Raw genomic sequence first — 23,177 nt, forward strand, 5'->3', positions numbered from 1 at the left:
GGGAAAAAAAGCATAATAAAAAAAGAAATGCTCTATCCAGCTGGGTATATTTTAAAGGAAGACAAAGCTCTCTCCATCCTCCTCTATAAGCAGTAGCACTACGTGGAATTTTGTGTCATAACTCTTGACACTGGGTCCCCAAACGTGAAAGCATCCACCTCTTCTTCGATGTAACCTCCTTTTCTTCTTAATGTCACTGTCCGTCTTAGCAACAAACTTCTCTTTGAATCCTGCATTCATCTTCAAATAAATTGTGAAAGTAACTTATAAAAAACTAGATTAATAATGGGTATTTGGTGTTTATGTTGAGATGAAAATATGAAATTAGAAAATGCCATGCTGTTCATGTCATATGAGCTCTCCCTACCCTCTGCTCCCCGCAAAGAAATCTGAAAATATACATAGTCAAGTGTGCTATGTCATTAGCTGATTGGGCTGTATTCACTTAACACGTAAGCAAAGGTTTCTCTGGTTAAATCACATAGCACAATCATGTAGAAAAATTAACTGCATCCATGTCATCTGTATTGGAGGACTCTAAGATTCAGACATACAATCAGGTTACACTGCCACAACAAAACATACTCCAACATAGCTGCAGCAGTTATCAGTGCTCAGTTGTAAGTAAATGCAAGCCAATTCTACTTAACTCTAAGATTGCTTTTAGAGAACAGCCAATAGCAACAAAGGCCTCCAATTAAAAAAACCCCAAAATAGTTCAGAATAGCTATTCTTGCCTTCAGTAGGTTTGCTGGAATCCTTCTCCCCAAGTTAAAGCTTTAGGTTACTTTTTAAACATGAAAAAGCACATATAGAAAATAACTATGGTTTGCACTGTAAAGCCACTGGTGATCTACAATAAAATCAGGACGATTGTGTAAGAGCGGTGGAAACAACAAAGGAGATATTGAATGCAAACTGACACGCAGAAAGGTGTTATCAAACACAGAACAAAAGAACCCACTGTGGCAATGTTAACATAGCTGAAAAATCTCCTTATGGAGTTCTTTGGTTTTAGGTCAAATGCTAAACCAGAGCAACCAGGCTCTTTGTAACTGAACTTCCAGTCTAGAAAAGCAGTTATTTCATACCTTCCTTAGTCTGTAATCTCTAGCTAGACCATTGTTGTTAATGCACGGCTAAACCTTTGAATCAAGGACTTGCATCACTTACACCACACTTTAAGGTAACCTTACCTAAAAGTAACCTTACTTTTAGGTAACCTTACCGTGTGATAGATCACACGGCATTTTGTTAATAGCGTATCAGCGCATTCATCAGATTAGTTACACAGCGCAAGGATTCTGATTTTCTGTTTGAAAAGAGTTAGACAAGCCACTGCTTGCTTTGCCTGATAAATTAGGTTACTGTTTCATGTCAACAGAATTTTACCAAGTCTGGAACACAGTGCTAAAGAGTAAGTTATTTATATTTAACTTGATTAACAAAATAGTGTTAGGCTAAACTTCCATGAAGACACTAATTTCATATTAAACTTGGCAAAGACAAGCCATTTGTATAAAGAAATACCTAAGTGACAATAAAAGTACTTGAACTTCTTTAAACGACAGGAAAGGTTCGCGTGGGGAGGTTAATACTTTTCCATGATGCACAGTTTATAAACTTAGTTTTAATAACTAAAGCATCTCCTCATAAAATTAATCTTAAATTATTTCCCATTAATGTACAGTACAACTCAAAGAACAAATGTAACATCTGGACTTATTTGTGCTAAGCACTGTATGCATGTTAAAAACAAGAAATTAAACAGTCCTTTTCTGAAGTGCTTAGAACACTTAAATTGATTGCTGATAATCATTTTACAAAGATAGTTTTGTTTTGTTTCCTGCTCCACCCCCCTTCCTTTTCACTTGCCACCAGTGCTCCTTCGGCTTCACTTCACCACCCTAAGCAAAAGCCTGTCACCATACCTGCGGTCTAACACAGATCAGCACTCTGGCCTTTGGCCACTTCCTTGATGGTGAACGCGTGAGTAAGCTCTTACTGAGCGAGAAGCTTCATTATCAGGATGCCTTGGCATGAGATGCACCCAATAGCTACAAGTCAGTTAAAGGCCTTGGAAAAAGAAGGGCATATATGCAGTTTTGCCTGCCAGCTCCAAAGGATAAGTTAAGCATCTGATGGCATTCAGAAAAGCAGAGACCAGCATTTATAAAACCAAACATTTTATGTTTTCAGTAAAACCACTTTACTCAAATTTATCTTGAAGACTTCAATACAGACAGAGGTACATGCGGAACGGAAAAGAAGCAGGGCTGTAGCTCAGCTTTTCATCTTACTCTCAATTTCTCGCTCAGGAAGCCTAGTCATTGGAACCATCAATTGTCAGACCAAAAGACACTATCGGAACAGAACAGGGCCAGAGACAGATCTCATTTATAACCTCTTTCCCGACATTACAACAGTCACACGGACTTTCATAATTTTACATTTTTTTAAGAGCAGAAATTACCACACCTGTTTTTACAGACAGGGTATTTGAAAAGACTCAATTCTCTCTTAAGGTAAAACCTGTGTAAATCAGCAGAGTTCATTGATTTTAACACTTATTTCCAGTAGTATGCGGAAAATGCAGATGCCTCCAAAAAATCAGAAGACACATCCAGGTTCACAAGATTAATGTTCAACTCTCTGAACATCCAATTGCCTTCTCTTTAAAGGGGGACCAATAACTTTCAAAATATATGTCTGTAATTTTCATAAGCACTCTTTGCAAATGCAGTAAAATTAATTCAAACTCACAATTCTATGAATGAAAAAATAAGTGCAATTTTGATGCACGGTATTTCAAAATTCACAGCATCTAAAATGCAAGGGTGGCAAGTTCAACTGTTGTAAAACATTCTGTGTGAATAACATTAGTCTCTGGGAAAATATTTTTTAATTGAAGTTACCAGAATATTTTGCAGTTTTAGGACTCAAAGCCGCTGAAAAATGCCAAAGTCAGCACAATTTTTCAAATTACTTCAAAGAGAAAAGAGCAGGTTTTAAGCAGGGAATCTTACCTGAACATTGTTTTTGGGATAATAGAAGAAGAATGGCTTCAAAACTGGAGACCTAGACACACAAAACAACAAGCATAAATGCATTTATCCTGAAATTAGACTTGAAGGGAGAGGGGCATAATATCAGCCTTGCCTGTGACAAGCTGTGGGATGACACCATGGTTAGAGGGACTGGATGCTAGCAAGGGCCCTCAGCCTGCTGCTCTGAAGCATGCTGGGGACACTGCAGCACAGAAAAAGTCTTACGGAGGTGAGCTGGTGGCTTCTGAGGTAACAGGAGCCAACAGGGAAACTGGTAAAATATTAAAGGAATTAAGGGGTGTTCCTCCGAGGTGACTCAGCAGACAGCCCAGCTGAAGTGCCTCTACAGCAAGGCATGTAGCGTGGGCAACAAAGAGGAGGAGCTGGAAGCTGCTGGAAAGCTACGACCTGATTGTCGTATTACTGAATCTTGGTGGGATGAATCCCATGACTGGAGTGCAGCTATTAATGGCTACAGGATGTTCAGAAGGGACAGGTGAGGAAGGAGGGGAGATGATGTTGCCCTCTGTGTGAAGAGTGTGAAGAGCTGTCCCTGAAAAATAGCCAAAAACATGTCGAAAGCTTATGGGTAAGAATTAAGAGACTAAAGCAACAAAGAGAAACTTGTAGCTGGTGTCTACTACAGGCCACCTGATCAACGGGAGCCTCTTGGTGAGGCCTTCTCACTCTGGCTACAGAAGGCATTGTATTTGGAGGCTCTCATTCTGTTGGGGGACTTCAACTGCCCCAACATCTGTTGGAAAAGCATCCAGGAGACTCCTGGAGTGCACTGAGGATACCTCCTTAAGCCAGATAATAGACAGCCCTACCAGAAGGGATGCAATACTGGACTGGAGGTTCAGCAATGCTCATTGGTGATGTCAAGACTGCAGCCTGGACTGCAGTGATCACTGGAGTTCAGTCCTGAGGGATATACGGGTCGGGCAAGGAGTACAGACAGGGCTCTGAACTTATGGAAAGCAAAATTCCAGCTCTTCAAGGAGTTGGTCAACAGGAGCCCCTGGGGTGGGTGGGGGTGGTGGGAGGAGTATCTTTAAGGATGTTTTCCACAGAGCACAAAGGCTGTCTATCCCTAGGTGTAAGAAATCAGGCAAGGAAGGGAAGAGACCAGCATGGCTGAGTCAGGACCTGCTGGTCAAACTAAAGGGCAAAAAGGAATTGTACAGACAGTGGAAGCAGGGACAGGTACCCTGGGAAGAGTATAGGGACACTGCCTGGTTGTGTAGGGATGAAGTCAGGAAGACCAAGGCATGGCTGGAGCTGAACTTGGAAAAGGATGCAAAGAATAATGAAAAAGGCTTCTACAGGTTTGTCAATCAGAAAAGGAAGGTCAAAGAAAGCATAACCCCCTCTGATGAGCAAGACTGGCAAGTTGGTAACATCTGATGAGGTGAAGGATGAGTGGGGCAAAGTCCCTCCCACTGTAAGAGAAGATGAGGTTCACAACCACCTGAAAAATCTCATACAGAAGTCTATGGGGCATGATGAGACGAATCCCCAGAGTCCTGAGGGAATTGGCTGATGTAGTTGCCAAGCCACTCTCCATATTTGAAAAGTCATGGCAGTCAGGTGAAGTCCCTGGTGACTGGAAAAAGAGAAACATTGCACCCATTTTTAAAAAGGGTAGAAAGGAGGAGCCTGGGAACTACTGACCTGTCAGCCTCCCCTCTGTGGCTGGGAAGATCAAGGAACAGATCCGCCTAGAAGATACGCTAAGGCACAGGGAGGACATTGACAGTGGGATTGAGTGCACCCTCAGCAAGCTTAGAGATGTGACTGACTGGCCTGATGGGTGGGATGCCATCCAGAGGGACCTGGACAAATTGGAGAAGTGAGCCTCTGTGAACCTCATGAGGTTCAACAACACCAAGTACAAGGTCCTCCTTCTGGGTCAGAGCAATCCTGAGTATCAATACAGGCCAGGGGATGATGGGATTGAGAACAGCCGTGCGGAGAAGGACTTGAGGGTACTGGTGGAAGAAAAGCTGGACATGAGCCAACAATATGTGCTTGCAGCCAAAGAGGATGAATGAATCCTAGGCTGCATCAAAAGAGGTGTGGACAGCAGGTCATGGAAGGTGATCCTGCTGCTCTACTCTGGTCTCGTGAGACCTCACCTGGAGTCCTGTGTCCAGCTCTGGAGTCTGCAGCACAAGAAGGACATGAACCTCTAGGAGAGGGTCCAGAGGAGGGCCACAAAAACAATCAGAAGGATGGAGCACCTCTGCTATGAGGACAGGCTGAGAGAGTTGGGGTTGTTCAGCCTGGAGCAAAGAATGCTCTGGGGAGACCTTACTGCAGCCTTCCAGTACTTAAGGGGGCCTGTAAGAAAGATGGGGATGCTCTTGCTAGGAAGGCCTTTGCAACAGGACAAGGGGTAATGGTTTTAAACTGAAAGAGGGGAGATTTAGACTACATACAAGGAAGCAATTTCTTACGATGAGGGTGATGAAACACTGTCAGAGGTTGTCCAGAGAGGTGGTAGAAGCCCCATGCCTGGAAACATTCCAGGTCAGGATGGACCAGGCTCCGGGCAACTTAATGTAGCTGAAGATGTCCCTGCTTACTGCAGGGGGAGGATGGACTAGATGACCTTTGAAGTTCCCTTTCAACCCAAAGCATTCTATGAAATTAATGAAAATGTCAGATCATGCATCTTTAGACTATTCACACACCAGAAAAATACTTGAGAAATTAAAAGCTATTTAACCATGATTAGCAATGTTTTCCAAACAATTTTGGAAAGCATGGAAAGTGTAGAAATTCCTTAAATTTCGTTATTAAGAAAAACCAAAATTTTACAGTGGGCAGTATCCAAATTACCAAGAATATTTCCTTGACAAAGGATGCACTTCATGACATTGAGGTCTATTCTGCTGTCATAGCCCACACTGATAAGATACTTCAGCTAGTTACACAGAGCTACTGGAAAAACATTTCCAGTTTCTTCCTCCATCTCCATAAGCAAGAGAGACATATCAAAGCATTTGCCTAGGGTCAGGAAATTTTCAGATGCTTTCATGAATAAGTATGGAAAAGTGAGCATATAAATCACCAACATGTTTTAAACTGAAAGAGGGGAGATTTAGACTACATACAAGGAAGCAATTTCTTACGATGAGGGTGATGAAACACTGTCAGAGGTTGTCCAGAGAGGTGGTAGAAGCCCCATGCCTGGAAACATTCCAGGTCAGGATGGACCAGGCTCCGGGCAACTTAATGTAGCTGAAGATGTCCCTGCTTACTGCAGGGGGAGGATGGACTAGATGACCTTTGAAGTTCCCTTTCAACCCAAAGCATTCTATGAAATTAATGAAAATGTCAGATCATGCATCTTTAGACTATTCACACACCAGAAAAATACTTGAGAAATTAAAAGCTATTTAACCATGATTAGCAATGTTTTCCAAACAATTTTGGAAAGCATGGAAAGTGTAGAAATTCCTTAAATTTCGTTATTAAGAAAAACCAAAATTTTACAGTGGGCAGTATCCAAATTACCAAGAATATTTCCTTGACAAAGGATGCACTTCATGACATTGAGGTCTATTCTGCTGTCATAGCCCACACTGATAAGATACTTCAGCTAGTTACACAGAGCTACTGGAAAAACATTTCCAGTTTCTTCCTCCATCTCCATAAGCAAGAGAGACATATCAAAGCATTTGCCTAGGGTCAGGAAATTTTCAGATGCTTTCATGAATAAGTATGGAAAAGTGAGCATATAAATCACCAACATATCTAGAAAAACATTGAATCAAACCAGGATTTGTTGTTGTTGGCTTTTTAAATTTGTCTGGGTTTTTTTATCCATCCTCAACATTACTCTGTTCAGTTTTCTGACGTAATGGGTACACGCTAACATTTTGTGGGATGTTCTGGGACATTTGACCTCACATTTCTAGATGAGCTGGGCTGGTAGAGACATAAATCTGCTGTGCCCATACTCCAAATTAACAGGTACAAGAGAAATCTAGTCCTGAAATCTGCACGTATTAACACATGCTTGAGCTACTGCCCTGTCATAAAGTCACATTTAAAGTTCTCCCTACAGTTCATTAAGCCAAGTCATTGTTATGAGCTGATCAGAGACTTACATAACTCATATTCAATTAATTCAATGAAGAATTTTACTATTTACATACATACTCTGTAGCGCTCACTATGATCTTACTATTAGTTATTTAGCACAGTATTAACTTCAGTTGTTTCTGTGTTTGCTGTTTCAAGGTGGGGAAGCTTGCGATGGTGACAGGTAGCAATGCTACTATCGCATGTAAGATAATGATCAGGAGTTAACTTACACTCTGGGACGCCCTCCAATAATTCCAGTGAGGCCGGGTGCTGGAAACAGAAATCAAACAGAACTGTTAAAGCCATCCTCAAAACACTAGAGCTCATAGCTTACTGTAGCTTGAATTGTTCCTATAATGCACATTTAACAAGTACTGGGAAATATCTAGCAAATTACATATGTTCTCATAAATTAATAACATTGAACATTTTATACAACAGTTAAAAAGGCAAAAACTGGCTTCACGCTTCCTCCAGGTGTGAATTCTTTCTGTTTGTGCTCCAGACTAAAAGCCATATACTAAGCTCACAGGGATAACTCTACTTCTCCACAAGCTGTTTCAGCTTGGATTAGTGCCTTGGTGATACGGACACATACTACTGGCAGCACAGATGGCACAACCCAGCATAGATTACAGTCTTGCCATATTCATGTTCATCAGAAGTGATTTCCCTGAAATAGTGGTTAACAGGGTGTTTTAATTAAGTTTTTGAAGTATGCTGTTACATAGTTTTTATCTTGATAACACTGCTCTATAATCAGAGACACTTTTGGAATCAACAGAACTAAAATGTGGTGAGCATCTGAATGACTAACTCAGAGATGGTAACTGCAGTAAATCAACCTAAAGTTATGGAAGAGGTCTTGCCTAAGGCTAGACCATCATCACCTTGCTAGCTTGGCCAGTGTTCTCGTACAGTACTTGCACACCATAAGATAAGATATATAAGATAAACAGACTTCACTGAGTATATTTTGTTTGTTTTGAAAAAACAAATCAAGCAACATCAAAACACAGCAATCTTTAGAACCTGCTGCAGTTGAGAACAATTGGAAGGGATCTAGGGTGTTGGCATTAACAACTCCTCTTTCCCCAAAATAAGCCTATGATGTTTTTTAATACTGGAAAAAAAAAAAGAATGCCTTCAACAACAGGAGCAACAATGAAAAAACCCCATAAATAACCACCTCCCTAGCCAGTAAGTTCTGCTGCAAAAAATGTAGTAGTGGATCGAATGTGAAAGAATCCCACAGTGTCACAAAATTTTAAATGAACCAGTGAAGACTCAGCCCTATACACATTACCCCTGCACTCGTTCAAGCGGAAAACTGCCATTCAACATTAAAACCAACTGCAGTTATTTTACCGAATTATGTGTCTAATTTGTTTATTTAAGTTGTTGAGGGAGGAGGCTGGACATGGTAAGGTCAAGTTGAGAATACAAGTTAGCTAATTTAAATTATCTGTGGATTATCACATGGCTCACTTCCTGCTAGACAGCTGAACTGCTCATTAAGGATACCAGATTTTACTCCGACATCAGTTTCAACTTCCTGAAAACTCTCAAAGAAAATTTTCCCAAACTTTCTCAAAGAAAGCTCTTCACTTCCCTGCTCGCACACAATGGAGCTTGGCTCCTACAACAAAGCAGTTCTCTGAACACTGACAAGAAAACAATCCACCTAAGAGCAACCACTGTTCACACCTTGAGGCTACGATAACCACCTACTACTGCTTGCTGTTACTACCCTTGCAAAGTTCTCCAGCACAGTTACTGTAAGAGCAGTATCTGCCTCTAGAGATACTCCAGCACATAAATGCAATAGCAGAGCAAAGCTGCACCAATATCCCAGTTGCAAAGTTACTAATTTCTATCTTACAATTACCCAATCCATTGCTGATGCTAACATAAGTAACATAAGTACCATTTATTTATATTTATATGCAATTTCTACTTAGTCTTCAGGCAGAGAATGTGAAGCAAATTTTAAATTACTTCTGGCTTATTATCAGTGATCTGCTGTTTCTGCAAACAGCACCTCTCCTCAACCCCAGGGCTCAGATCCCTACTACACTTCTCCAGTAAAACTGCAAGAGGGCAATGGAAGGTGAATTACAACCAGGTAGCAATGGCCTTGTCACTGTGGCCAGACGTACTTCTGCCAAGTTAACTGTGATCTCCTTAAGATCAACTGTTACCCCAAGACACCTTATTTAAAAACATCTACTCATGCTGTACTTCACACTTACTTTACATTGCTTGCTTAAGTATCTGTGCAGACGCTTTCCCTCCTTTCTGGAAGACTTATCTTTATCTACAATTACAAGAATAATCTGTCATACTTGTAGAGAGTATCAATCAGGGTGCAGCATCAAGATTATCAGCTAAATTGAAGCTGTTGATCTCCTCTTCTAGAAACTTTACCTGGCCACTTTTTGCTATCAGAGCTCCATTCACTAGTTTCTCAAGGCAGATAAGAGTATCACAATCTCAGTGTCACTGAGCAGTGTCACCTCTCTGCCCCGAGTCACTCTCTTGAACAAGTTGCTTCACTTCAAGTTGACAAACAACTCACCATCACTATCTACCAGTTTGTGCCTCAGAATAGCACAAAACTGATGCACTTCAAAATTAGATTAACGCCTTTCAGCTGGATACCTTCCTTTCAACCTATTTACATTCTGTTCATATTCATTTGTAGGTACAGTATTTGTCTGGTGTCATCACACTGAGTATCATTATATTTATTTTGCTTCAAACCAAATTCTCGAAGTGGCTGGGCATTTAAAAGCAATGAGCCAGTACTGGGAATTAGACCACTCGAATTTCATTAACTCCTAAATACATGGCATGACTGGGAAGATGCCAGGCACTAAGTCCACTAAATTTACTTCTTCCTAGGTGGCTAAGGAGTGGTGTAGGACCCTTCCTTTGGATTCTGTGCTTAAAGGTTTGCACCTAGACTGAATCCACAAAATAAAGAATTATTATCTAGCACGTGCTTCTCTGCACAATTCTTCGCACAGTTTTAACACCTGTCTTTTCATGTTGTGACTCTTCCCTCTAACCTACTTTAAATATTATCTGTTTTCAGCCCAACTGCCTTAGGAAAAACAAGCCATCATGCTCTGTGTATAAAGGCGCATATACTGGTTGGGTTTTTCCCCTTGTGGTCATGACTCTACCTGCACACCCGCAATACCCCAAATTTTGGGCCCAATGGCAAATTTCACCCAAATCTGAAGGATGGAGAGGAATTTCAAGAACATCAAAGCATGCTAACACACCACGGCCACCACCACCCTGATCTGGCAGCAATGTAGTTGACAAATGTGCATGTAGATAACACAAGATGAAGTCCACTCGAGATATACTCCTTGATACTGCAGTTCCACCATTTCCAATCCTCCACGTATGTTTTCTCTCTCCAGCTGCCTCTCAGATCTTTTTTTCTCTCACCCTACAAAACTCATCCAAGGACGGCCTTGCAAATACTAACACTTCTAAAACTCATACAAAATATGCTGGAAAAGACAGCAAGTTTGCGATAAATTTAATGAACAGTGGTAGCAGGCAGACAAGAGTAGTGGGAACACCAGTGTCACTCTCAGTCAGGGCTGTCACAGCTCTCCCCTCCTCATCCTTTGTCATTCATTCTTCTCTCCTTCCCTGCACCAGCTCTGGTGTACACACAAACATTTCAAGGAGCGGATCCACTAAAAACCAAGCCTGGTAGAAAGAATGCTTTGAACTGGCACAAACAAGCACCTATTTCAGTATGTAGAACCACCATGTTCTCATACAAACAACACCCTGTAAAATGCCTGATGGCAGGAAAAGCTCCATTTGGAAGTGGAAATTAACCTGTGAGAAGCAAATTCCCAGCAAAACAAGCTTCATTGCTTCCACCTCTTGTAATTGCCCACTGGATTTTTCTGATGGTGGGAGAGCCTATGTTTTATCTCCTTCCTGAATAGTTCCTATTCAAATCTTACTTTAATGGCCAACCCAAGTTTGGCTTATTACTACTTAATCTACTTCCACCAAAAAATAATAGTATTTCTGTACAAATCCGTGTATTTTTCAACAGAATAAAATGCTATGTAGTATATAAAAGAAAGATACTAGACTGCATGAAATATTCTGTAAAATGTTTTGGAGTAAAAAAGCATAAAAATGCTCTGACTAGCTGAAATCTAAAAAGCTTTAAGTACTTTAAATTCCACAGGTGGCACTTCTTTGAAACTTCACCAGGTTCCAAAATACAATACTCTCGCTCACCAACTTAAACAGGTTTTGACCCTAAATGGTTTGTCCCTTGTATTGCCAGCGACTGAATTAGCTTGACCAAATGGTTATCAACCTATTTACCGCATATTCTAGGGAATGGTATGTACATATTCATATATTAAAAAGACATCAAAGAATTTTAATTCTCAAGCATTATTAAGTGATCAAACTAGACAAATTTGAAATTCAAGGTTTTATACTCAACAGTTCTTACAATATAGCTGAAGTACACAACACAATCTTTGTTTACAGTGGTCAATGATATGATGTATCTACGTCCTCTGAATACAGTAGATAAACTGTCTTCTGCAATATTATTCTGAAAAAATGGGGACTGCAGTAAACAAGGACATTTCTGTAAGCATCTTCCAACACGCTTAGGAGATCAGTCATAATATTTACATTTACTCAAGCACTTTAAAATCTCAAGTTGTATTAACCAGCTGTCATCTTAGTGTCAAACTCCGGTCATTTTAATGTGAAATAAGGGTCAGCACATGATTTCAGCTATTAGTAAAACATTTCTTAGCCACTGAATCCCTATTAAACTATACACGTCAGTTTCTCACAGCAATGCTCTTCTTGAGCCCCTCATACACTGCATTTTATTCAGAATAAAATATCTGAATTTTAAAAAGACAAAATAAATACACTGCATCAACACAAATTATTTGAATGCTAACCATACCACTCATTTACTGTATATAATGAAGACATTTTCACCAAGTAGTACGAACCTGGTCTGTGACTGATAGCTTTGATGAAGTGAGGGTGAATTTCCATAGACTGGGCAATGCAGAACTGCACTGAACTCCCACAGATACTACAGACCTAAAAATCTGAGTCTCTGTGTCTAGGAATCTTCACTGCCAAGTATACAAAAGCTCACTTTGTAGAACAGGCAAATAGCTCCAAAGACCCTGTTATTTAAGACTGAACGAACATTACAGACACGTTTAAAGATTGGTTGTTTAGTTTTTCCAGAAGACCATACTTGCACTAAACCAAAGTCACTTGCTAGCTGCTGGCTATTATCAACTGTCAAAGTATTGAGAAATAAACAGAAAGCATTAGCTTTACCAATTGAAAGTTTAACAATCTCAGGTGTTAACTGTAAAAAAAGATAAAAGGATTGGATTAGATGTGTTGGTCTTTTTTAAAATACCTTGTATCCCTTTAAGCCCATCAGAAGAGCATAAGCCAAATGAAAACTGATTAAGTGTTCAAACAGGCAAACTGAATACCATGCTCAACAGAAGTTTACAGTAAAAGCCTTCCATTCCAAACAGAAAATAAATAACAAATCACTCTCTAATGTATGGCATGTCTATGTACAGTAACTTCAAAGTCTTCTCTGGGCTTAAGAATCTCATCCACCATTCTTATACTACTTCAGAAAATTTCTGTGCAATATGCTCACGTGCTCCACTGGTCTTCAACAACAATGGGATCTAAAAAAGCATTAGAAAAAAATGTTAGGGAATAGCTATGGAAACCTCAGTCTTTCACTGTTGGTTATGAAAGCTTTGGAAAAGATACCACCTTCACAAACTTTTCTCTTGTAGGCCTAGCTCCTTGCCTGTACTTCAGAGCACAAAGGCACCTATGCTTCAGCCCATTCCAACATACAGGTAGCATTACTTTATCTTTTCTTTCTGATGCAGAGGATGAGATTTCATAAGAAACAGGGACTTTTAAATCTGCACGCTTTGAGATGGTTGTCTTTCTGTGGTTTTTCAGGCATAAAGATCTACCATAAATGGGGTGGTGGGGGGGAATCAGCACTCCCGATCAGAAATTATACAGTGCTCTTTTTATGAGGCCAGGCTTCATTATTCTTTACAAATACACTAAAATTGTATCGTATCAAAAAAAGTTCTGAAATAATCAAACATGCAACGTGAGTCAGAAGTTAATAAATACTGACATTAAGACTTCTAATTCACTAGAAGAGCAAAAAAGATCTCTCTCTGACACTGAAGATGCAACATCCTAAGTTTTAAGCCTCTGCTGTGAAGCATTAGGAAGATCACTCCTCAATAAAATTGTTGTAATACGCTTTTTAATCACAGGAAGAAAAATAATTTGTTTTCATCTTGCCGTTGTTCCCTGCGATGTCTGAGAAACTGTAACCAATAAATCCTTCAAAAAATTTATCAGGCAAATAGCTCAAAAAATTTTTACTCAAGTGATTTAAATTTAGTCTAAGTGAAAGTCACCAAAACGAGGCTTTTAGTACTAGCTATTAAAGAAATTAATACCTCTATCACCTCCAATTTATAATTTCCATATTTTGATACTACTATTACCAAAATAGAACTGCCTACCAAATCTAGCTCAGGGTTTCACAAGTAGCAACTAGCAGGCTCAAACAACCTGACAAAACACCAGGAGTGACAGTGCTCCTGGATTTAATCTCAAGAAACATCGCTGATAAACACAGGTAAATCTAAAAGCCTAGGTTCAGTGTTGCCTCCCTCTCAGGTATGAGTACTGGAAAATCCCATGGACCAGAGCAGGAGCCCTTAGGACTCTCCACCCTTATTCTGAACTATCAGACCTTCTTTCTCTATTCCCTTTTCTCCTCTAGTCCCCATTCCTAAATTTATGCCAGCCCAGTCCCCTTACATATCGGTGGAGTGTCTAGCATTTCTCACAGGGGAAGCAGAACCAAGGACTCTAGTTCAAATTCTTTTGCGGTTATACTTCCTTCCACTATCTCAGGAAACCATCTGTAAAGCAGACAGATTACTTTCTAATGTTACTGGATGTTAGAAAGCTTAGTCAATGGTGTCCACACAGCCTGCTAAAGATTCTTGGGTAAAAGGTGCCATATATAAAAATCGTAACTGTCCACATATCACTTAAGAATTGAGGTAAAAAAAGAATATAGTTAAAAACTGCATGCACGATCACTAGATAAAATCCAAGCAGAAAAGCAAATTGTTTCCTATTTTTTTGCTGTTGTTGTTTGGTACAGATCAAATAAGTGTTCTTTGTTACTTAAAGGTCCCTCTCGAAATGTCCAAAAATAATGGAACGAAGAGTTTCAGGTTCAAGTGACATCACCCTGCAAGTTAACAACTCTTTTTTCCTTTCTGCTGATTATGAATGATTTATATGTGTTCCTGCTTTCCCTCAGTTTTTCATTAAAAGAATATACAAAATAAGATCTAAGGATTATTTGCAACCACTCTAGAGTCACTACCTCTCCTGGAAAAGAACTAAGATAGAGAGTCAGGAGGGACATGACCAAGCTAGCAATCCTCAAAACACAGGACTTTGTTACTTAAAGGGTGCCTCTTTGTTACTTAAAGGGCGTTCTCATCAGGAAAAGCCACATGTTTAAAACATCACGTAATGTGCATCCCCAAAACTGCCACCATTTTGGCCAAACAAAGCCACACAAGGTTACATCATATGCAGACCCAAGCAGGATGTGCAAAACCAGATCCGATACGCATGCTCCATTCACACGAGAGACAGCAGCCACAGCTATATTTGTTCAACATGCAGCAAGAAAAAGTGGTGTGGCACAGTACAAAAAGGAACCTCAAGTGCTCATTGCTCAGAGCACTTAATCAGGGTATGGGAACTTCAAGTTCTAGGTTCTTCTGTGCCGGTGGACACTGCAGCCCTTCGATAAGAGTGACCAAACTTCATGGAGCATGCTCTGCTTCTTGCTGAAGCTGTTACACTTTGGAGAACAGTAAGCATTTGCAAAAATGGCCCAGTGAAACAGGAGGAGGAAAAAGCTAAGGGAGAAGTGGGAGAGAAATGAACATCTTGTGCCGTTACTTGAGAATTCACCTACGACAAAACCAGCTGTCATGGTTCTGACTTTTGTTCCGAAGATCGCTTACACATCTATCCAACGTGAGTTTTAATTTAAGCCTTGTCTATGGAGCTGCCTATTTTAAGACAATTAAGCAGGAGGCATTCCTTGTTCTGCTCTTCACAACAAGTTCTGGCAGCCTACACCACTGTCAGAAACTAAGCATCATTAAGCTGATGCAGTTATTAGTATACCGCTAATTACTGTTTCACAGAATTGCACAATTTTTTTTCTAAGTCTCACTTAAGAAAATAAGAAAAGAAGACTTCATAACCACTGTGCTAGAAGTATTCCACATCAACAGGCAGTCTACTAAGCACTTAGATCCCAAATCTGACACTACTCTGCACACGTAGAGTTTATTTGTACAGGTAATACAGAAATCTATCACACAGCAGCAACGGAAAGAACTGACTGGATGAAGCAGTCTCAATATATCTTTAACAAATTTTTAAAATTACTATTTATAGGGTTGTTCAGCACTCAGAAGCATGTCAGTAAACAGCTTTGATACCCTCTGACACTAGTAATTTACATCATGGAGGCCAAAAACCTTGATGCAGTCCCATACCTGGCTAACAAAAGTGCTATTTATCACCAGATGCCCCACACGATTCCAGAAATATGCTCATTAGCAGCAATTCTATGAACTGAAACAGGTTTTTGTTTTGGTTTTTTGGGTTGTTTTTTTTTTTTTTTTAGAATAAACGCTACTGGATGTTCTAAAAAGTTTAAGCTGTTCCTTTAGGAAACAAAACCAGCACCCCTACCATCATCCGTGCAGACTGCCTAACCTGATTCTGCACAGGAGGAGATCTGATTCATCACAAAGAGCCGCGATAATATGAACTGAAAGTTTGCCAGCCCCCTTAAGACACAGGTGTTCACATATTCTATAATTCAATACTGGACATACTCCACCCAACCCAGGTATTGCAGGTTTTTTTACTTTTTTCATTCTGTGAAATGAACAGTGGTGAAGGGAAAAAACTGAAACCTTCAGACTTCAAAAAAAGTTTATATACAAAGCAGCTGCTTTATGAAAGAAGAGGCAAATATTAAGAATTAGGAGAGACAAGCATACATCCGTTGGTTTCCGGTCTTACAAGTAAGGATTTGTTTTAAAATCCACACAGCTTTCCTTTGTTCAAAACTATTTTCTAGGGGATTGTCAAAGTATATATATCAAATAAAGAATAAGTCTAGATCTTTACTTTCAGGTATGTTACATAGTCTACTTGAATAATGCAAAAGGAGAAACTACTTCAATTATGAACCGTTAACTAATTATAGAAGTGGCAGTTTGGTACAACTATGAAAATAGCATGTTTCATTCATTAGAAAAGTCTTTTGAAGCACATTCATCTATGCTAAATGCTGACTTAGTAACCAGCCTTCAGAATTACAACATTTTTAAAAACTATCCCAATGAATGCTCCAGATTAGTTCTACATGATCATATTCTATCCTGTAGAAAAAAAAAAATGACCATGCACTGACCTTGGCCCTATAAACACAACATTTAAAAAAAAAAAAAAAAAAAAAAACCGCATTAAACAACATCTCTCCCCCGAAAAAACAAAATTTAAAAAAAAAAAAAAAAAAAAAAAGCCTGCATTAACTACATCTCTGCTACCACTGGCAAGAGTACAGCACGGAATGTGCACACTCCCATAAAATTCTGAATCCACTGGAAATAATGTAAGTTCCTTAACTGCAAGGTAACACCTACTCACCCCTCCTCTAATCAAGATTCATATATGCTATGGAGGTTGAGTGATTCAGCTTAAGCTTGTGTAATTTAATTTTGAAGATCTATGTAAATAAATCCTCGGTATATTCTTCCATAAGATACATAGAAGCCATTAAAAAAATATCTGAGCTCTAGTCCTCAAAATAAGCTGTCAAAATTTTAAACAGATAGTAAAAGTGGGACGAATATCCATAACACACACAGCAACTGACAACATATGAAGGTGCTACGTACAACTGAGATGGGTACAGTGGTGACAAGTGAGTGACTTGGGAAGAGAATGGAAGGAAAAAAAAAGAAGAGTTTGTTCAAAATAATCAAATAGTAAATCCTCCTAAAAAGCGAGGAGAATCCAATGACTCTTACAAAGAATAAATGTAAAGTGTTGGTTTTTGAACAAACATTTGGCAAACAATAGAAGCATAGATATTTTCTCACTAGATGACCCTTCCACAAATACTTATCATATACACTTAAAACTAAGTCGGCATACTTAAATCCCAGTACTTGGACCCCACCTCACAAGTCAGTTAAAAAATAAATCTTACAAACACTTGCAGTACACCACAACAATTCATATAAAAACCAATGTTTAAGACATTAATTTGAGTTAGACTTAATAGCGCAGAATCAGAATTTAAGCTGGGTAGTTAATATACACTGTGAATAAAGATTAAAAATGGAGTTCATTTGCATTCTCAGTGCAGTATTGTATTAAAAAATTTTGACTTAGATCTGAAGTTGTAATTACCTACACAAGCAGCTACACATCAAACACAGTAAAAGTACACAGTATCTATAAAAGTCGTTTTCAGTAACATCCGATAACTAAGTGCTGAAGAGACCTTCAAAACCCTCATACTGCACAGCTCTTCATAAACTGCAACAGCTGGACACTGTGATCAATTTTTGCCAGTTGAGTAACATTCTTAATGTTTATTGCCCATGAGATCTAATAGCATTAGATCATTGAGTTTTAATAACACAGCAAAACAGAGTAAGATACCATTGCACATCAGTGTAACTATGCGTAGGGACAATAAAGACAAATGAGGAAAAGGAAAAAGGCAGGAAGGGATGGTAGCAGCAACAAAAGAATAAAGAGTCTCAAAGGAACAAAAAGGTGGACTTCCATAACTTTATCATTTTGTTAATGTCTGCATTCCCGTTTCTGCACCAAAAATAAATAACCTTTAAAAGAAAACATTACAATTTCATTACGCACAGCTTAATGAAACTGAACACAAGTAAGTCTTTGGGTGCTAGTCATGCTCAAGAAAAAAAAAGTAACTTTAAAATTCTCAGAAGATGATGTGAATACTTACCCATGCCAGTTCCAGCTGGTGCAATCTCTCTGGAAAAGATTTCTACAGCTTCTTTTTGCTTATGGTGTACAGCAAGCCAAATAACAGCTTCCCGAGGACCCTGCTTCCAAAAAAATAGTAATTAGATTAATTTAGATGCAGAACATCATCTAAATTTACCAAACCGAAAAAATAACTGTAGCTCAGCATCCAAGTTAAAACTAATGGAAATGTTTAGTGTTCACTGCTGCACACTACAATTTTCCTTGAGTGACTTTTTTTCCAGCACCTATTGCATATTTCAGTCTGCTAAGGACACCGTGCTTCTCCAGCATTCTCAAAGGATCAAATACTATAACTAACAATACTGTATAAGAAAATAGATATTTGGCTTCACTCTCAGTGGAACTGGCAAGCAAACTTTCCTCATATTAAGTACACTGAGAATATTTTGGGGTCAAGTTAGACAGCCATGTTTACTTCTCTTAGCATCACGAAGTAAGCAGACCCGCTCATAGAAAATAAGTCGAACCTACTCCTTGGGAGTTAAATGGGAGAATGGAACATGTAAAACCCACCACATTTCCAGAGAACTCCTCTAAAGGTAAACCCAACCAGTACTCTGCTCCCTGCTCTGTAGTCAACTAACATGCTCACCATTGCGGATAAACACTCCTTTCCATTTTTTTACCTCTCTAAAAATCTCTTTCTACCACTGGAATCAATACACTGGCAAAAGCCTTAGAGTCTCACTAGGTCTCACTGAGGCAAAGACTGTATCCATTCAAGAATTTGCACCCACCAGCAAGAACAACCTTTGGTTTATCTTTGGATGTTTAAAAAAGTGTAACCTGCTCAAAATACACGTCTGTCTCTAAGCATCTCCTACCTGCCCCAAAGCACAATCACAACACTCCCATCATACGTACGAAATGGAACTGCACAAGGTCTCAAAATCTACTAGTCAGGAGTTCCTCGCACAGCACTACTCCAAGTATGGAGCTGTGCAGCAAGATATTTCTTCTCTCCGGAAGTCAGCTTTTTTTTGTTAATGAGCACAAAAAAATTTCTGAAGGTTCTTTGGTAACCTTACATGTAACTCTTGGCTTAATGTAAAATTCAAAAAGGGAGGAGTCTGACTACAAGATAATTGGAATAAATCCTCTAGTATGTCATCTTTTATGTCAAGAGGAAAGGAGCTATATCATGAAAGCATGAAAAACAAAGTTGGGGGTGCGTTTTCTTTTTATTCTACAGAGATCAGAGGACTACAAAACCAAATGCCCAGTCTAAAGCATTGTTGTAGATTTGGTAGCTGTTCTACTAAAAATGTAGAAGAGCAAAGGAAGATCAAACAGATAGCCACTTAAGATGAAGAGGACATTTTCCTGGAAGAAAGAAACAACTGGATTTTGGACAATCCAAGCCCTTCTGAATCTAGATCTGAACTCCTAAACTCCCCATCTCTTAACACATCTCCCAACTCTTTTGCTACTTATTAATTGCCCACAATTCCATAAAGCTGCATTCTTCAAAAACATTACATAAACCAGCAAACTGGTTAGCAGCTTTTGAAATACTGATAATCTTGCATATCAGTATCATTTTCCTGTGTGTATACAGTACATTTTCCCAAAAAGCAATACTGTTGAACACGACAACATTCTAAAAGCTCAAGTCAATTCCAGGAATTTAAGAAACTTCAGAACTTAGCAACGCAAATGTATTTCCCAGTGGCAGCTGCTGAAATGGTGTTTAACATAAACGTTGTAATATGCTGCTCCAAGCATTCTAGCTACTGTAAGAGTATCCCAAAGAGACCATTATGTTAACAGACTCCTAAATCCTCTATTCCAACTCACATACACAACAAAACCCCAACACAAACAAGCTGACTTATGCCAGCTTATACCAAGGGAGGAAAACTTCCTCGCTTTACAGCTGGTGATCAGCTAAACCCCAGTAATAAAGGGCTTTTTTGTTTCCGTATGTTTACACCTAAGTCCTAAATATTAATGAAGTTGAAAGACATTTTTTCTCTACTTCCTAGTCTAGTGGCATATCCACACAGGAGGACTCTGAGGTACAGTAATGATAATTGTTTTCATCTTTCTTAAGTACCCCTATGTAGGCATACTCACAGGGAGACACACACTGTTCATTTCTCAGCCTCCAAGCTCCCAGCTTGGAAAATATCTGCCACAATACTATCATGCAGGAAATCCTGCAAACTCGATTCTCAGTTTTACTAGTTTATCTTGATACTCAAGTAAGCAAACACTAAACCAAAACTTTAGTCGAGCTAAGGCAGGAGAGGTTATATTATTCCAGCAGATCATTTATCAGTGAAAGGATAGAAATTTCCCTCTGTAAATACAGAAACAGATGTCCTGATCAAGGTAATATAAATAAGAAACCAGTAATTTTTCCAGTTGTACTAGGTTGTTGTAAAAAAATTGTTGCTACACAGAAAATATGCAGCCACGTCACAAACTCAACAAATACTTTTTTTAACATTGTGTTCCTAAAGCTACCATGACAGTCATTAAAATATTACAAATAATAATTAATAGGAAATATTCTTGCACAAAACTGTATTTATGAATTCAACATCTGCTTTCTGGTTCTAAACTGTACCATGTCTTCAACATTCCATTTAAGGTCCAGGTTTACTTCCTTGCCCACAGGTGCAAGATACAATGATCTGCGAAAATAATAAGCTGAATCCTGTTCTGAGTGGGTGAATCCAATATTAAAACTGGATACATATACTATTTTGAAGTCATTTAACTTACAGTATAATAATTAAAACAAAACCCAGCAAAACAAAGTTATACTTCCTCAAGTCTTAACAGTGTGTTGCAAATTGGTTAACGAAGGGTTAGCAGAAAAATGACATGCACATACAGGTTCTATATAGCAAACTCCAACGCCTGAAGTACTATTAGATACTTTTCACATGAAACACACCCAGTATTTCTAAACCATGAACTTGTTGACGCTATGACACTGTCCTAAGCCTTGCTTCCTCCCCAACAGAAAGCCACAGAGCAGGAGATATTAAAAATTAACCACCACTAGGGTTACTCAGTGCTTATTCAGGTCCCTTTCTTGCTCATGCTGGGCTGCTGATTATGCAAGCTATCAGAGTGACAAGCAACAACCATGTAAACAGGTTGGCATGACTGAGAAAGGAAAGGAGGCAAGCAGTTCTTGATTTCTCAAGGATATTTTGTGTTGTCAGAGCAGTTAATACTCCACACAGCAGCTCAGACTACATAAGCCTGGGATATGCAGTGATTTCACAATTGCAAAGGCAAGTCTTTCCACCCAGTTTGACAGACCCATACGAGAATTAGCCACACCAGACATCTACACTGAGCTCCAAATATTGTTCAACTTATCCTGTCTTGGTATTCACGTATATATTTTGCTTCTCCGCTTTAAATTTTGATGGTAGAATCTTCCAAGCAGGAACTGTTTTCCTTGTGTGTTAACATACCGCCTAACATAACATGGTTCTGGTTTTAAGCATTGTTATTTGCAACCCATATAACCACATGTAATTTAGGATAAAAAGAAGTGATAGTAAAGAGTGTTTCAAAGACTACGTTATTCCTACCTGAAGCACCAAGAAGCAGGTATTTTCCTTAGGATTCTATGACTCCGTATTTTAAATGGCAAAGCAAACCCCGCTCCCCACCCCTTTTTCTCAAGCTATTACAGCTGCTTTCCAGATGAAGACTCCCCTGGTTAGTTTCTTATAAAATGTTGGAGGAATCGGGTGAAGGGGGGAGGCAATAGAGTGATTTCCTTAGCTCTCACACCCTGTTCCAGGCATGTATGGAAAGCACATACAATGAAGATAACGCCCTACTTCCTTGTAATATAAGATCTGCGAGTAGAAGCTGGAAATAGAGAAAATACTATAAATTTGGAAAATTTATTTAATGTACTGTAAGCAAGGCAAACAGAACAATAAGAAAGGAGAAACTGCTCTTTTTCAAATCATTATTCACTCTATACAAGACAAAAAACTTTCAATGGAAGAATTTAATTAAAGAATGAATTACAATGCATAACGAAGAGCTGGTATGAACAGAACACAGGCAAGTTCAACATCTGGAACATCTGCTCCTATATTTCAAAATTTTGATTCTGCAATTTCAGTAACACACTTAACACTGCAAGGTTTACACTCCTGAAAGACCACATTATAAAGCTCATTCCTCAGGAAGCAATTCTTGGTGCTGTGCAGAATGAAACTGAATCTCAAGCACTAAGATGAACAGCTGCAGATACAATTTGCCCGATTTGTATGACACTTAATTTCTATACTGAGAAGTTTGCTGTCTCTCCACATCACATTCTAGTTTCCTGTACAAACTGATGGCTATTTTAAACATTGGCACTCCTAAGAACAAACTGAGTTGAGTTTTGCCATGTGTACCTTCAGAGTTTTGCAAAACTGCCACTGACAAAGAGGAATTAAATGCCACTGTTTTGGAACAAACTAAACTGTCTAAATATTTAAAATGCATTTAAGTAAGGACAAGATTTACAGCCCTTTTCCTTTAAAAAAGACTTTCATATTCTGGATTAGAAAAACAGACCACGGATATCACAGCTGCAGTAGCTATAGCCATAACTCATTCTTATGTATGAATTTATTACATCACAAAATACGATGCAGAATTATACAGCTGAAGATTGCTTCACAATTAGTACTCACAGACAGGTGTAAAATTGCAAAGGCAACAATAATTCTGCCATGTCCTGGCCCTGCAATATTTATAATGTGGTCTTTTGGAGTTATATTTAATGAAATTTAAGTCCACATCATAAGAACT

At 39.0% G+C, this 23,177-nt stretch overlaps 1 protein-coding gene across 1 annotated transcript in view; it reads right to left on the minus strand.

Annotated features, from left to right (window-relative positions):
• LOC104494676 overlaps positions 1-23,177 on the minus strand; it is a gene marked incomplete at its 5' end in the record, with an annotated part of 40,367 nt that overhangs the window by 13,509 nt on the left and 3,681 nt on the right. The window contains 4 exons of the mRNA XM_010137541.1: positions 103-240; positions 3,027-3,078; positions 3,456-3,600; positions 18,349-18,448. Of these exons, the coding sequence (XP_010135843.1) occupies positions 103-240; positions 3,027-3,078; positions 3,456-3,600; positions 18,349-18,448 (435 nt within the window). The remainder of the gene's footprint in view (positions 1-102; positions 241-3,026; positions 3,079-3,455; positions 3,601-18,348; positions 18,449-23,177) is intronic.

This window comes from Buceros rhinoceros, unplaced genomic scaffold (genome assembly GCF_000710305.1).
Source record: "Buceros rhinoceros silvestris isolate BGI_N320 unplaced genomic scaffold, ASM71030v1 scaffold9716, whole genome shotgun sequence".
In the NCBI taxonomy this organism is placed as follows: Eukaryota; Metazoa; Chordata; class Aves; order Bucerotiformes; family Bucerotidae; genus Buceros; species Buceros rhinoceros.